At 39.0% G+C, this 12,955-nt stretch overlaps 1 protein-coding gene across 2 annotated transcripts in view; it reads left to right on the plus strand.

The window, feature by feature from the left end:
• The window catches only part of RNF144A (ring finger protein 144A), a 168,291-nt gene extending 158,851 nt beyond the window's left edge, over positions 1-9,440 (plus strand). For both annotated transcript variants that reach the window (XM_069235884.1, XM_069235885.1), the window contains one exon: positions 3,734-9,440. In XM_069235884.1, the coding sequence (XP_069091985.1) occupies positions 3,734-3,865 (132 nt within the window). In that variant the 3' untranslated portion in view covers positions 3,866-9,440. The remainder of the gene's footprint in view (positions 1-3,733) is intronic.
• The last annotated feature ends 3,515 nt before the right edge of the window (positions 9,441-12,955 follow it).

The raw sequence follows: 12,955 nt of genomic DNA on the forward strand, positions 1-12,955 counted from the left end.
TGGACGACCTGTATTCTTTTACTGGTACTTTTTATATTTCACCTACAGACAGCTGTCGGTTGTTGAAGACCTGTTGTCGGCAATAAAAATAGTTACAGTCGGATTTGGGTTAGCATGTTGCTTACTGTAGGTTGGCTTTCTTGTTACTGTAATTTGCTTATTTCCTTTTCAATGGTTGTCCTTCCACTTGTTCTGTCGCTCTGCAGGAGCATAGCTTTATTGCCATCCTTTTAATTGGATCATTTTCACTATCCTCCCACTTGTTACATTCAGGAAACTACTTTAATCTTTTGCTTTACAGGAGTGCATGTGTTTCTTGCTTTCTTTCTCGGGCACTGCTTCCTTCTCAAGTTCCTGCTCCTGGTCCTGCTCCCTCTTGTCCCCCTCCCACCTCATCCTTTGCTTTTCATACATCCCATTCTGGCTTGTTTTTAAAAATATATTTTTCAACTCTGACCCCTCCACCACAAGCCCCGCTACCCTACTCCAGGTTGCTACCTGCTCCCCCTTTCCTCCAGCAATGACTCCCTCTCAATCCATCCTTTTACACATTTTACTTCTTTTTTCAATGGCCTAGCAGCTGTAATTTGCCACTTGTTATTATGTTATATTGCTCTGTATAGCGCACTAATCACCCGACAGGGTAAGCAGGTTCTTGGGCGGGGGTATAGGGTTTGTGGTCCCCACGCTGCTTATACAAAGAGCCAGGTCTTCAGCTTTTTGCGCAACTCAAGAAGTGAGGAGGAGAGACTGATGTGTTGAGGGAGGTCATTCTGTGTCTTGAATGTGATGTAGGAAAATGGGCAACCTCTAGTTTTGCTTTTGCGGATGTAGGGAATGTGTAAGAGTGAGGCAGAGCATAGGTAGAAGGTGTCTGGTGGGTTGGTGAAAGTGTATGCAGCTTTTCAAGTATTCTGGTCCTGTGTTATGTAGAGCTGTGTATGTGTGCATGAGAAGTTTGAATTAGTTACACTTTGTGATTGGGTAGCCAGTGAAACTTCCTGAGGTGCTATCTGATGTGGGTGCGACATGAGTGATCAAGTATGAGTTTTGCAGCAATGTTCTGGATGGTGTTGAGTCTGTGTTGGAAATGTTTAGAGATTCTGAGATAGAATGTGTTGCCATAGTCCAGCCTCCTAATGATGAGTGCTTGTGTGACGGTCTGTCTGGTGTTTTGAGGCAACCATTGGAAGATTTTTCACAGCATGCGTAGGATGTGGAACAGGAGGTGCACACTGCGTTGACTTGAGCCATCTTATTGAGCTTCTCTAGGAGGATGATCCCTAGATTTCTTGTGTGGTCTTTGGGTGTTAGTCCTAGCTCAGGCAGCCACCAAGTGGAGTCTCATATTGCGGTCTTGTTGCCGAAGACCAGTACTTCCTTATTGTTGGATTTCAGCTGCAAGCATTTGGTTAGCATCCAGTCTGCTATCATGGTCTTGCAGTTGGTGAGGGTGGTTTTGGTAGTGGTTGTTTTGTCTGTCAGGGAGAGGATGATTTGGGCGTCATCTGCAAAGAAGATGACAGAGATCGATTTCTTGTGATCAGCTGATGTTGTTGAGCGGTGTCATGCATATGTTGAAAAGGGTAGCCCTGCGGGACGATCCCTGTGGAACTCTGTATATAATTTTCTTGGTCTCTGACATGAAGAGTGGCAGCCTGACCCTTGGGGTTCTTCCTGTGTTGAAGGAAAAGATTCATTTGAGAGGGGATTCTTCTATGTCAGTCTCATGGAGTCTTCTGATGATAAAGTTTTGGGAGACAGTGTTCAAGGCCTCAGATGTCAAGCAGGATTAGCACCGCTGTTTCTCCTTGGTCCAAGGTAATTCGAATGTCACTGTTGACCGTGATGAGTGCTGTTTTGGTACTCTGGTTCTTTCTGAATCCTGATTGAGTATTGTCTAGAAGATGGGTTGTGAGTTGCTTCTTGGTGGCATTCTCAGTCACTTTGTTTGGAGAAAAAAGCAAAGAGATGGGTCGGAGGTTGCTCAGTTGATTTGGATTGGTTATGGAGTTCATGAGGAGAGCTTTGATTTCTGCAAGTTTTCGGTCAACCGGGAAAGTGGAGGGCATGCTGGAGGTTTTGATGATGTGGGCCAGAGTGATGCTGTTGGTGATGTTCCCAGGTTGTGGATGTGGCGGAGGCATGGGTCAGTTGGGGTCCCTGATTGATGGTGCGCATGATTGCTGCTATGTTGTTTCTGGTCAGGGCTGTCCATTTGGTCAGGTGGCCTTCTTGTTGCGAGTTCTCTGGGGTTCGGTTGGTGTGCAAAGTTGCTGCAGATGTTTGCAATGCTGCTGTGGAAGAAGTTTCATAGGTTGTTGCTGGGAGGCAGCAATGTTAGTGACAGTGGCCGAGGGTGAGGTAAAATCCTTAACAATCGAGAAGGTCTCCTCGCAGATGTTGGCGAGTTATTTGATGCATTCCACTAGTGCTTTTTTCTTTGTGTCTCGTATTTTCTTCTGATAGCGTATGCGTGCAGGCTTGTAGGTAATTCTGTTGTTGGTGTTATGGCTGGATCTCCGTTAATCTTCTGTGTACCCTCTGGCCTGCTTGTATGATGTACTATGCTTGTTGGGTTTGATGGGTGAAAGAGAGTCTGTGCAGCCCTTGAGCCAGTTGTGGAAGTCGAGATTGTCTGTGGGGTTAGGTTGATCCATGCTGAGGGCACTGAGCCAGCCTGCTTCTGTGATTTTGTCCCATGTGTGGCTTGGAATGCTGAACCTGGTAGGGGTGTTGATTTGAGGTGTGCTGATTTGTAAGTGGATGATGGAGTGGTCTGTTCATATAAGCGGAGTTGAGTTGTATTTGATGCTGTTGCTTGTGGTGAAGATGGGGTCTAGTGTATTTTGGTTTTGGGGCAAGGTGGTTGAGTCCGACGTTCAAGCTTTCGAGAAGTGCTGTGGAGCAGGGGTCATTTTGGTCTTCCGGTTGAAAGTTGAGGTCATCAAGGAGAATGTATGCTCTGAAGTCTATGGTGAGCGGAGCAATGAAGTTAGTGATGAGGTTGGTAAAGGTGACTTGTGGTCGGAGCCTAACCTCCCCTTTCTGAAAAGGCACTTTTAACTATTCTCCTGCTTTCAGAGGAAGCAATCTTTAACATTTGCTCCTATAGAACTTAGTGTATGATAAGGGGAATAGTATTTAAATGATTGAGATTTGTGGTAGGACCTTAGAGATTATAAAAAATACTTAGACATACTCATGGTTACATTGCCATCTGATTTAGGCCAGATGAACAAGGATACCTCTGGAATGGAAAACATTCTATGGTGGGTAAATCTAAATTCTTCATTTGGCAAGTATCCTAAGAACAAATTGCACTGGTCAGAAGGCTTTTCACACTGCAGTGGAGTGAGCGAGCTGTCTGAATCTGACGACTGATACACAGCCTTGGGAGGAGGTGGCAATAGCTGACAGTGAAAAAAAAATCTGAAATTTAAGAAGCTTGTAGTTGGTCAACAGGCTTCTGATGTCTGTTGAATTCTGTTGATGTTTTGTGATGGATTTTCAACTTTTTCTGTTAAGGATAATGCAGTCTTTCTACATGTGATACGTCTGTCAGGTGACTACTGGAGATGTAATATAGTATATTTTCAGCACCCTAAATGGTGATTTAATTTCTGTTTTACTATAAACAAAAAATGCCCTTTACTCATGAATTGTGCTAGTAAGGATTGTTTTAATTTCCATGTAGACAATCATTCTGGTATTCTTTTTTTCTCTATTCTAGGTGGTGGGAATTTTCGCTGGATTTGGCCTACTACTTTTAGTAGCATCGCCTTTTCTTTTGCTCGCTACCCCGTTTGTTCTGTGCTGCAAATGCAAATGTAGTAAAGGAGACGATGATCCTTTGCCCTCTTAGTTGAAGATAAAATGGAGTTTTTCACTTCATCTTGATCCTCGTCATTTGGCATATATTTTCACTCTCATTCTTGCATTGTTCCTGTTAGACTTGTACTATCCGGTTTTAAAGTGACACACAGCGGTGCTGTACGTCTGCAAACTGCTACCACAAGTGCTGCAGAAACACTGGTCAGAAGAATTCCAAAATTCAGACTTCGCCCGAAGAGGACACAATAGCATGGTATGAAATGACATGCCAGATGGAAGTTTAAAGTTTAGGAAGAATCCATATATTTATACAGACTTGAAAATGTGCTGTTAATATCCACATATACCAACAACTTGGAATCACATGAGATTATATGGTGTTTCCAAACATTGGTTTTATTTTTAATTTTGGTGAAAACATCACTAAGGCCTACTTTTTAATTTACACATTAATTTAAGTTCATGCGTTTCTTGTCAAATGCTGATCAGCGTATTTTCTTCTTTAACTGGACTGTTTAATGTATGTCATTGTGCCATATATGTACTACATTTCCACCCAGTACATGAATTTCCCAGTGATTGAGACGCCTACTATAAGCTATTAAACCAATCAGCTCTCAACGAAGTACTGTGCATAAAAGAAACATAGAGCACATTGGCACAACAGCATCCCCAGTTTGTTTAACTGCTTTCCAAGGCTGTTCCCTGTTATCTACCAATGATTGCGGACTTGGTAAGCTTCCTTACACTTTGATTTTTAATTTCTTTAGGGAGGCATTACCCTTGCAGCATTTGTGCTGCTTTTCTCTGGCTTGAGAACCCTATGATGTAATAATGGCTTCCACCCGCAGTTAGCCGCAGATGGCAGGCACATGTACTTGACACCTGATTTAGAGATGAATGCTACATCTGGAGAGTCATACACACTAGGAATTGTCTTCGCCATAGGGATAGCAGGGTGGAGGCATTTAAACCAACCCCTTCCTCCAGAACGTCCTGGATTTTCTATTACCAACCAACTCTAAATCAAGTCCTTATTCTAGTTTTTAGGCAAAAGGCAGTTTGTTCTGTATTTGATACAATATCTGAAACTTATGTCCTAATCAGTCTTCTTGGAAAGCGCAGTAAAGACGGTCTTATCTTCATAGATCTATTGACTTTATCTTTTGTTGAAATCATTTTTGGAGCAGACACCACATTGCACCATTTATTCTAACCTGGAAACATTTTCCTGATAGCTCCACATACAGGGCCCCACCTATTTCCACTGTGAAGTATGAATTTTGGGCTATTCATGGGTGTTTGAAGCCACTATCAAAGTGAAAAAATTATGTCATATATCTAAACTTTCCAAGGGCCTAATGACTCATTTCGAGTGGATCCAGTTCCGTTTAATTTATTTTATGACATGTTTTGTTGTCCTCTACATAAGAACAACATTGCAGCGTGTACAAAAAAACACATTTAAATAATCAAACCTAAACATCTGTTAAAATTGAATTAAAATGGTATACATGTGGGCATAGATCATCCAAATTTAAAATATTGATAAAGGTAGTTAGAACATTTTAAAAAGAGAACAGCAAGCAACCGCGGATGTTAGCACATTATATAACAAGCATTAAAATTATCATTTTAATTTCTGGTGTATTTTTAAGAAGTGTAAATTGGCATAACATAGCAGTGTGTCCAAAACACACTGTAATCTTCAAGGAGGGGGAAAAAAAAGAATGATGTCATCAGCTTATAATAAGTTATGCATCTGACATCCTCCTAGTAAGGGGGGATGGTGTATTCGATTTCTCAACAATTGATGATGGATTGTACAGATATAATGAAAATATGAGTGGGCTAAGACAAACCTGTTTAAGCCCATTCTCAGTCTGGATACCGCTAGTAAGTCCCCTATCCTTGCCTGTTAAAATACAACACAAGTTAGATATTTGAATAGCAATTAAGAATATGAAGAGATCACTGGGGATATCAAGGGCTAATAATTTCCATTTGGTATGGGACTCTCCACATGTTCACATGCTGTGTAGAAATCTACAAAAACTGCATGGAGGGTTTGACATCTTATCCTAACATATTTATAAAATGCTGCACTTATCCCTGCATTGTAATCCAAAAAGAATGAATTTGACCTAAATCCGTTTACTCAAGAATGATCAAGTTTTTTCCAGAAAATCAAACTCAAAGCGGTCGAAAAAGCTTTTCACAAAAAGTCTATCGGTTGCGTCAAGGAGTGCTAGGTGGCTACAAGTTTGTGGCAGATAGAGTGGGCCCTTTTTGCATTAGCATGAGAATGCTGCCCTTCCAACCCAGTCTTTATTTATCATGGAAACTGATATTTGATGACCTAAGATGGTGCAGGAGGATCTAGCTGCAGAGATACAGTTAGCTGTGGCACTGGCCATGGGAGCAGATAAGTTAGTTGTTCACAGGACAGAATAGAAGCAGCAAACCTATTAGTAATATTACTGTTGGATATATGAATATAGGAGATGCATTCCTTGATTCCTTGCATGTTGAATGGTTTTGTTCTTTTAGACAGAGTTAAACTTACAGAATTTTTGCTGCCTTTTTCTGGCTTGATTTCACACACATTTAGCTGTAGATGACAAACACATGTAATTGGTGCCTGATTTAGAGATGAATGCTAAATCTTGACAATAATACACACCAGGAGTTTTCTTCACTGTGGGGATAGCAGAGTGGAGGCATTTAAACCAACCACATCCTCCAGAACCCCCTGGATTTTCTGTTACCATCAGGAAAACCTGCTATTGTTATGTTGACTAATATTAAGACTGAATGGGATATGTATTTGTGCCTTTATGAAGAGTGATTACATTTCAATATTTCCATGTATTGTTTTGACCAGCTGCATTATTTTGATTAGTCCATGACTGGTATTGTTGAGTTTGAATATAATGAGCATTATATTTAGTGAGTTATTTTTTCTCAGGGAGTGTACAAATTTTGCACTAGTGGGGAAGATAGGTTTTAAATTGTCTGCAGAGTGCAGCTGCTGTCCATCAGTTACTCAGTATTTTAGAATTTTGTCAACCAGATTATAGGATGCGCACTGAAAATTCCATATCCCACTTTTTAATGACTGACATGTCCCCAAAACAATGAAACATGTACCTCAGAATCGGAAAATATGTATACATATGCCTATGATATTGGTTAGTGAAAGGCCTCCTCCTGTGATGCAGTAAGCATCAAATTAAATATTCTGTGTGTTATCCTCTATGACTCAAAGATGTTTTTCTTGGTCTTGTCCAAAATAATTCAGTTTGTCAGATTTGATTTAATACTATTTCCTCTAACTGATTGGGTGCTGACTTCAGAAGCTTGATGATCATCCTTTCCTGACACTGTATCTCTTAGGTTGTGATCACAAACATCTCTTTTACATTTATAGAGAAGGTACCTCACATTAATCTATCCCTAATTTTTGGGAACAAGTGGGGTTATTTTAATGATGATACATAGAGGTGTATCTGTTTCCTATACTACTTAAGAAAGCAGAGCAAAAGCCACTACCCCTCTTTTTGTTAGCAGAATTAGAGGGTGATGCTTGGGCCACCTGAGATAAAATATTTCTGATTACAGTTCATTTGGTTTGTAAATACTGTGCATATCAATAGACTCTTATCCATTCCTTCCAAATCAACACCAAAGTATGAGTGGAACTAGTAGTTTCTCTGTCTTAGCTTCCAGATGTGCGGGGTCCATCATATTAACCTGTGTGTGATCAACTAGAAAGCTACGTTTCTAGGATTGGCCACTGTGGAGGGTCTCTAAGTGACATGCCTTCATGACTGGTTGGGTAAATTCATTCATTGTTTTCTTTTGTAAACTCTGATGATATAAGGGTACATTAAAACTCTGATGATGCAAGAGTACATTAAAAGGCCACAAGATCTGAGGTCTTTTAAACATTGCTTCAACTTTGCCTGATTCTGGTTTTCAAATCTGCTGGAATATTGTAATCCATGTGTCTGTCCACTCTCAAACCCTTTTGACTGGCTGGGTGTATGGCATGATCATATACCTCTTTCTACATTCACTCATCTTGAAATCCTGGTCCAGCAAGAGTCCCAGTTTGTATGCAAGGACAAAATGACAGCCATGACATCTACTAGATAATCCTCCACAGGCTCTGAATAAATGTATATAACTTAATGTTTGCCTATAAGAATCAGACATGGATGCCAACATCCTGTGCTGCACCAGTGTTTTAGTAATGTCTTTACAAGATATATTTTTTATGTCTTGCATAACACACTTGCACGAAAAACTTTCAAAACAAATCTCTTTCCAGTTAAGTCCAACATACGTAGACCTCCTGAATCCTTTTCCATCATAAACAAGGGCACTGCATGACAAATTTGCCTTTTTAATCTGTTTCTTTCCACAAATTAAATACTAAGTGATATTTTTCATAGTCTTGTCAAGCGTGATGCATAAGCGATTGAAGTTCACGATCCGATGGGAAGGTAGATGCCTTCCCTGGAAAACTTCTACAAGTTACATAATTTGCCTTCAAACTTTGTGAACTGTGAACCCCAACCACAGGGAGCTGAGATTAGAAATTACCAGTTAAGGCACCATTGCAAGATGAATTCTCTTCTGAATTCAACATTGGTCTCTTCCAAGTGAATATTTCCTCCTGAATCAGTCTGTGTGTATTCTAGAAAGGGTTAGAAGGCAACAGTGTTGTTCCTCTGGTACCAGTTGTGTGCATCTATAGAACAAATAAGGTTTCTACTAACCTAATGCACTTTGCTTATTCTTAGACAGTGTTTGATAAGAAAATAGGCACACAGGAAACGACTACATCTGTGGTGGGCTGCTCAATGCTGCCTTTCTCCTCCCTTCCTCACATTTATAAACTATCCCAGTGATCGTAAATAGTAGAAAGGCAGTACATAGGGGAATGATATTAAACTTCCATTGATTATATATGTTTGGTCCAGGTTTACTGCTGTTCTGACTACCCTCCACCTGGTCTCATATAGTCAAATTAGATCCTAGAGATAAGGAACAGTTAAGGAGATGTGTGTGTGCACCACACCTATTCAAATGCAGCCCTGGGTGAAAATAACTTTGGTTACATTTGTACAAAGCAGTATTTGATCTAGCCAATGGATACAGGACTCTAGATAATTTATAATAGGACAGCCTAAGACTGATTTGTGGACTCATCAAAAAGTGGAAATGTTAAAAAGAACATACCTTTTTTCTGGTTTCTTTTGCAGTGTATTTTCTAGGTATTTTTCATTACTGGCTTATTTGAGTAGTCCTAGAATGTTCTACTGAAAATGCTATGTTAATGACCCTAAGAGTTTATTTTTCCTGTAGTCTATCAATCATTTTAATTCTATCCTCTTCTAAACAGAAATGTAAGCTATACAGTAACTAGTGCAAATTTTCAAACAGAATCTAGTTTATCTACTTTTGAAAGTATATATTTAAACTCTGACATTGTGCTAAGCTAAAGTGTAAACAATGAAATGGTAAAAATAATATCACCAGCCTTTTTTCATTTGACAGGACAAAGTAATTTACAAGCACATTCTAGTGAGAGTGTTTTTTTAATTTTTTTTTTAACTAGTGAGTTGTGGGCCTGCGCTGCTCCCACCCACTAGAACGTGGTACACTCCTGAGCAATTGTTTGGAAATTAATCTGGGGCAGTGGGGCGCAAGCAGTATAGTTATTGCTTCACATAATACTTCTGCAAGAACGCATCCATTTAGTTATAATACATTCACAAAGAGAAAAAAGTGATTGCACCATCTCGAGTGGGTTCAGTTTTGATACGCTTAACCATCTTTCATAGACAGTAAGTACAGGATATTACATAAATAGAGATTTTTTTGTTGCCAGCGAACTTGTGTTTTGCAGAACCCTCCACTTTATCAAGGCAGAGTAGCATAACTCAGTCAAAAAAGGTAAAGGAGTACAGAGGTTAGAAACATAGGGCCTGATTCTAACTTTGGAGGACGGTGTTAAACCGTCCCAAAAGTGGCGGATATACCACCTACCGTATTACGAGTTCCATAGGATATAATGGACTCGTAATACGGTAGGTGGTATATCCGCCACTTTTGGGACGGTTTAACACCGTCCTCCAAAGTTAGAATCAGGCCCATAGTCTTCAATTGGTACATACCATCATTATTGCTTTGAGGTTTAGCTTTGACGACAGCGTAGCCGCATATGAAACATGTAAAAAGCTTTAATGTTCCATCCGTGTTTTTCATACCCATGATAATGCAAATATGAGCACTTGGATGCTCCCAAAGAACTTGTCAAAAGTACTATTGATGATATTTTTAACTTTACATAATGCTTCAGCACATCATATTTAATACTTCATTTCATTGTATCTACCATTTTGGTAAATACAAAAACTTCTGTAATTGAGATATGACATCTCCTTTTTTTCTGGCAGTGTAATTGGGTTAATATTTACACACTGGTTGTCTTAAATTATTCTAGGTCTGTTGCAATTTTAAATTACTTAGTTTGCTTTGCCTTAACCACTCTTCCGAGTCAGGTTTCTTCACGAATATTATACCCTTATCTCGCCCATCCTGACACAACTCAGTGCAAGGACTTATTTTTCTACCTGTGCATAGTGTCAGATAATGTATTTTTGAGTGGTTGCTAATAACCACAGTCACAAGCCGTGATATTCAGAAAATATTTCATGTATTATATTCTGTGAGAGCTGTGTGATAAAACACAAAACATGGTTGAAAAATAGCTACAGAATAGCTAACCTTAGTAAAAAAGTATGCTGAGAGGAAGACACCTGTTGCAGATATGTTCTGGTTAGGTTGTGTTTAAAAGTGGTGGTGTGTGGAGAGTAGCAGTGGCAGGGCATATGTGCATCTCCCAGTCCCATGAATATTATATAAAGTCTAATATGCTGCATGTCTGTAGGATCTATAGATCTTCAACACTGAAACTTGTGCTTCCAACATGTGCCAATATACTGATTTTGGTAGATTATACTGCACTGACATTAATGCAGCTGTTAAATGATGTCTGTGTTGCTGCGCATTTCAATCTTGTGTTAAAACATGCTTTGTATTTTTATTACAGGTTGTTCTTTATTTTGTACCACTTGTTCCTTCTGGCAAACAGTGATGGAACCCAAATTATTTAATACGTGTACAGATTCATTTTACTAATATTTCTTTCAGACGTTTCTTGGTTATGTTTGAATTTTGTACAGTGAGCAGCACAAACGCAGTCATATATACATACAAAACCACATGTATTTGACGTGTAAATAAAGTGTATATGTATTTTCATTGTTACATTGTGCACCACTAACACTGTGATGTATAAAAGATGTGTTGAATGCCTTTGAATGTTGTGTTTTGTATCATATTGAAGACTTTAATTTGTAATTTTAATAGATATTTTCATTGAGTAAAACCTAAGTGTGTCTGTGTTATGATTCATGCAATTTCTCTAGTACAGATTCATTCAGTTTCTTAAATACAGATTCATATGCACAGGATGATGTTCACGTTTGGGCTTTCTGAAAGGTAGTTCTTTTCCATAGAGGGGAAATCTTGTAATGAAGGACAGAATATGACATTACTTGCAGAATGTGTTGCAATGGATAACTGTGATATTGGAATGGCCAAATAAAGAAGTCCAGTTTATACAATTTTCTGGAAATGGCTAATGCCACCAACTCTCACTAGTTTGGATTTTGGAAACACTATGCAAAGCAAATAAAGAAACTCTGCGTTTTCCGTGTGCTGAGGCTTTCTCTCTTCAGGTGCTGGCCCGCCTTTTTATTTCTGTGGCAGTTTGCTGCTAAGCATTCATAGTTTGTTTACACAAAAGTGTGCAGAAAAAATTTGCTTTCTTTTTCCCACTATGTTGGAGGATTCTAAAGGTACACAGGCTGAGTGCATTTTCAGAGACTGAGTTAGAAAATAGCCAACATGTAATATATTTATTTATTTTGTGGGTGGGAATGGGGATGAGAAAAAAGTGTTGTACAAGAAAAAGTGTGTGGTGGGATTTTTCTCTAAAAATGGCATCAACAAAACGTTTGCTGTGCTAAGCTAGCCATCTTCCCAGCGTTCAAGTAAAGGCAGACTTGCACATTTTTTTTACCATAGCTTTTGAAATGTTCTAAATGATAGTCAATACTTCCTGTTTTTGAGGTTTATTCCTAATTGCACTTTGGTGAGAAGAGATGGGAAATCACTGAGTGAACCTAGAAATCCCTACACTACTGAAAAGGAGACAGCATTCAGGATTCTGCACAGGATCGTTGATGTACATCACCCATAGTTTTCTCAAATATTGTTATCATTAAATCAAACACAAATCCAGTGGCAGTAGAAAAAAATAGATATTAGAGACAATGGATTTGTGTTTTTTTAACTCAGCGGCCAATCTACAAAAAAAAAAACTGTTTCATCAGTCTTACTGTTCTGGTCACAGTAATATATTGTGTTCCGTTGTTGTTCAAAAACATGTTGCCCAAGAGCCAACAACTAAATTGCAGCTCATAATTATTTTTCACTGTGTACCAACCATGCATCAATTCTTAAAGAAAAAACGTATCACACAAAAAATGAGTATGGAGGAAAGCCGTGCATTTTTTAAATGTGCCAAAGAATCTGAGTTTAGGAATAGTGGTAATTGGTACCACTCTTAATTTGAAGTTACCAATAACTTCATTATTCAGAGAACATTTTGCAAAATGTGTTGTTCTCGTTTGCACACCAACATACAGTTGTAAGCAGAATATGAAAAGAAATGCAGTAGATAATAACAAATGTTGTAAGGTTCTGTATTCCCATACTTCTCCTAATAAAGAAAGTACAACACTTGTGTGGGTGGATCCTGCTACTCTGCTACTTTATTTTATTTTATTTTTTACTCTGAATGCATTACCAGTGTGAACATTAGGCTGAAGTAACAGAATCTCCTCACCTTTGTGGATGGAAAGTTCTGAAATCTGTTGAGATCAAAAATAAGTCCCACCACTGAGCGTTCCTACACTTTTGAGAACAACAGTACACCAGTTGAGTTGGTGGGAATATTGCCTGAAACAGCAACTGTTGAAGA

The sequence above is a fragment of the Pleurodeles waltl genome, chromosome 5 (assembly GCF_031143425.1).
Source record: "Pleurodeles waltl isolate 20211129_DDA chromosome 5, aPleWal1.hap1.20221129, whole genome shotgun sequence".
NCBI classification, from domain to species: domain Eukaryota; kingdom Metazoa; phylum Chordata; class Amphibia; order Caudata; family Salamandridae; genus Pleurodeles; species Pleurodeles waltl.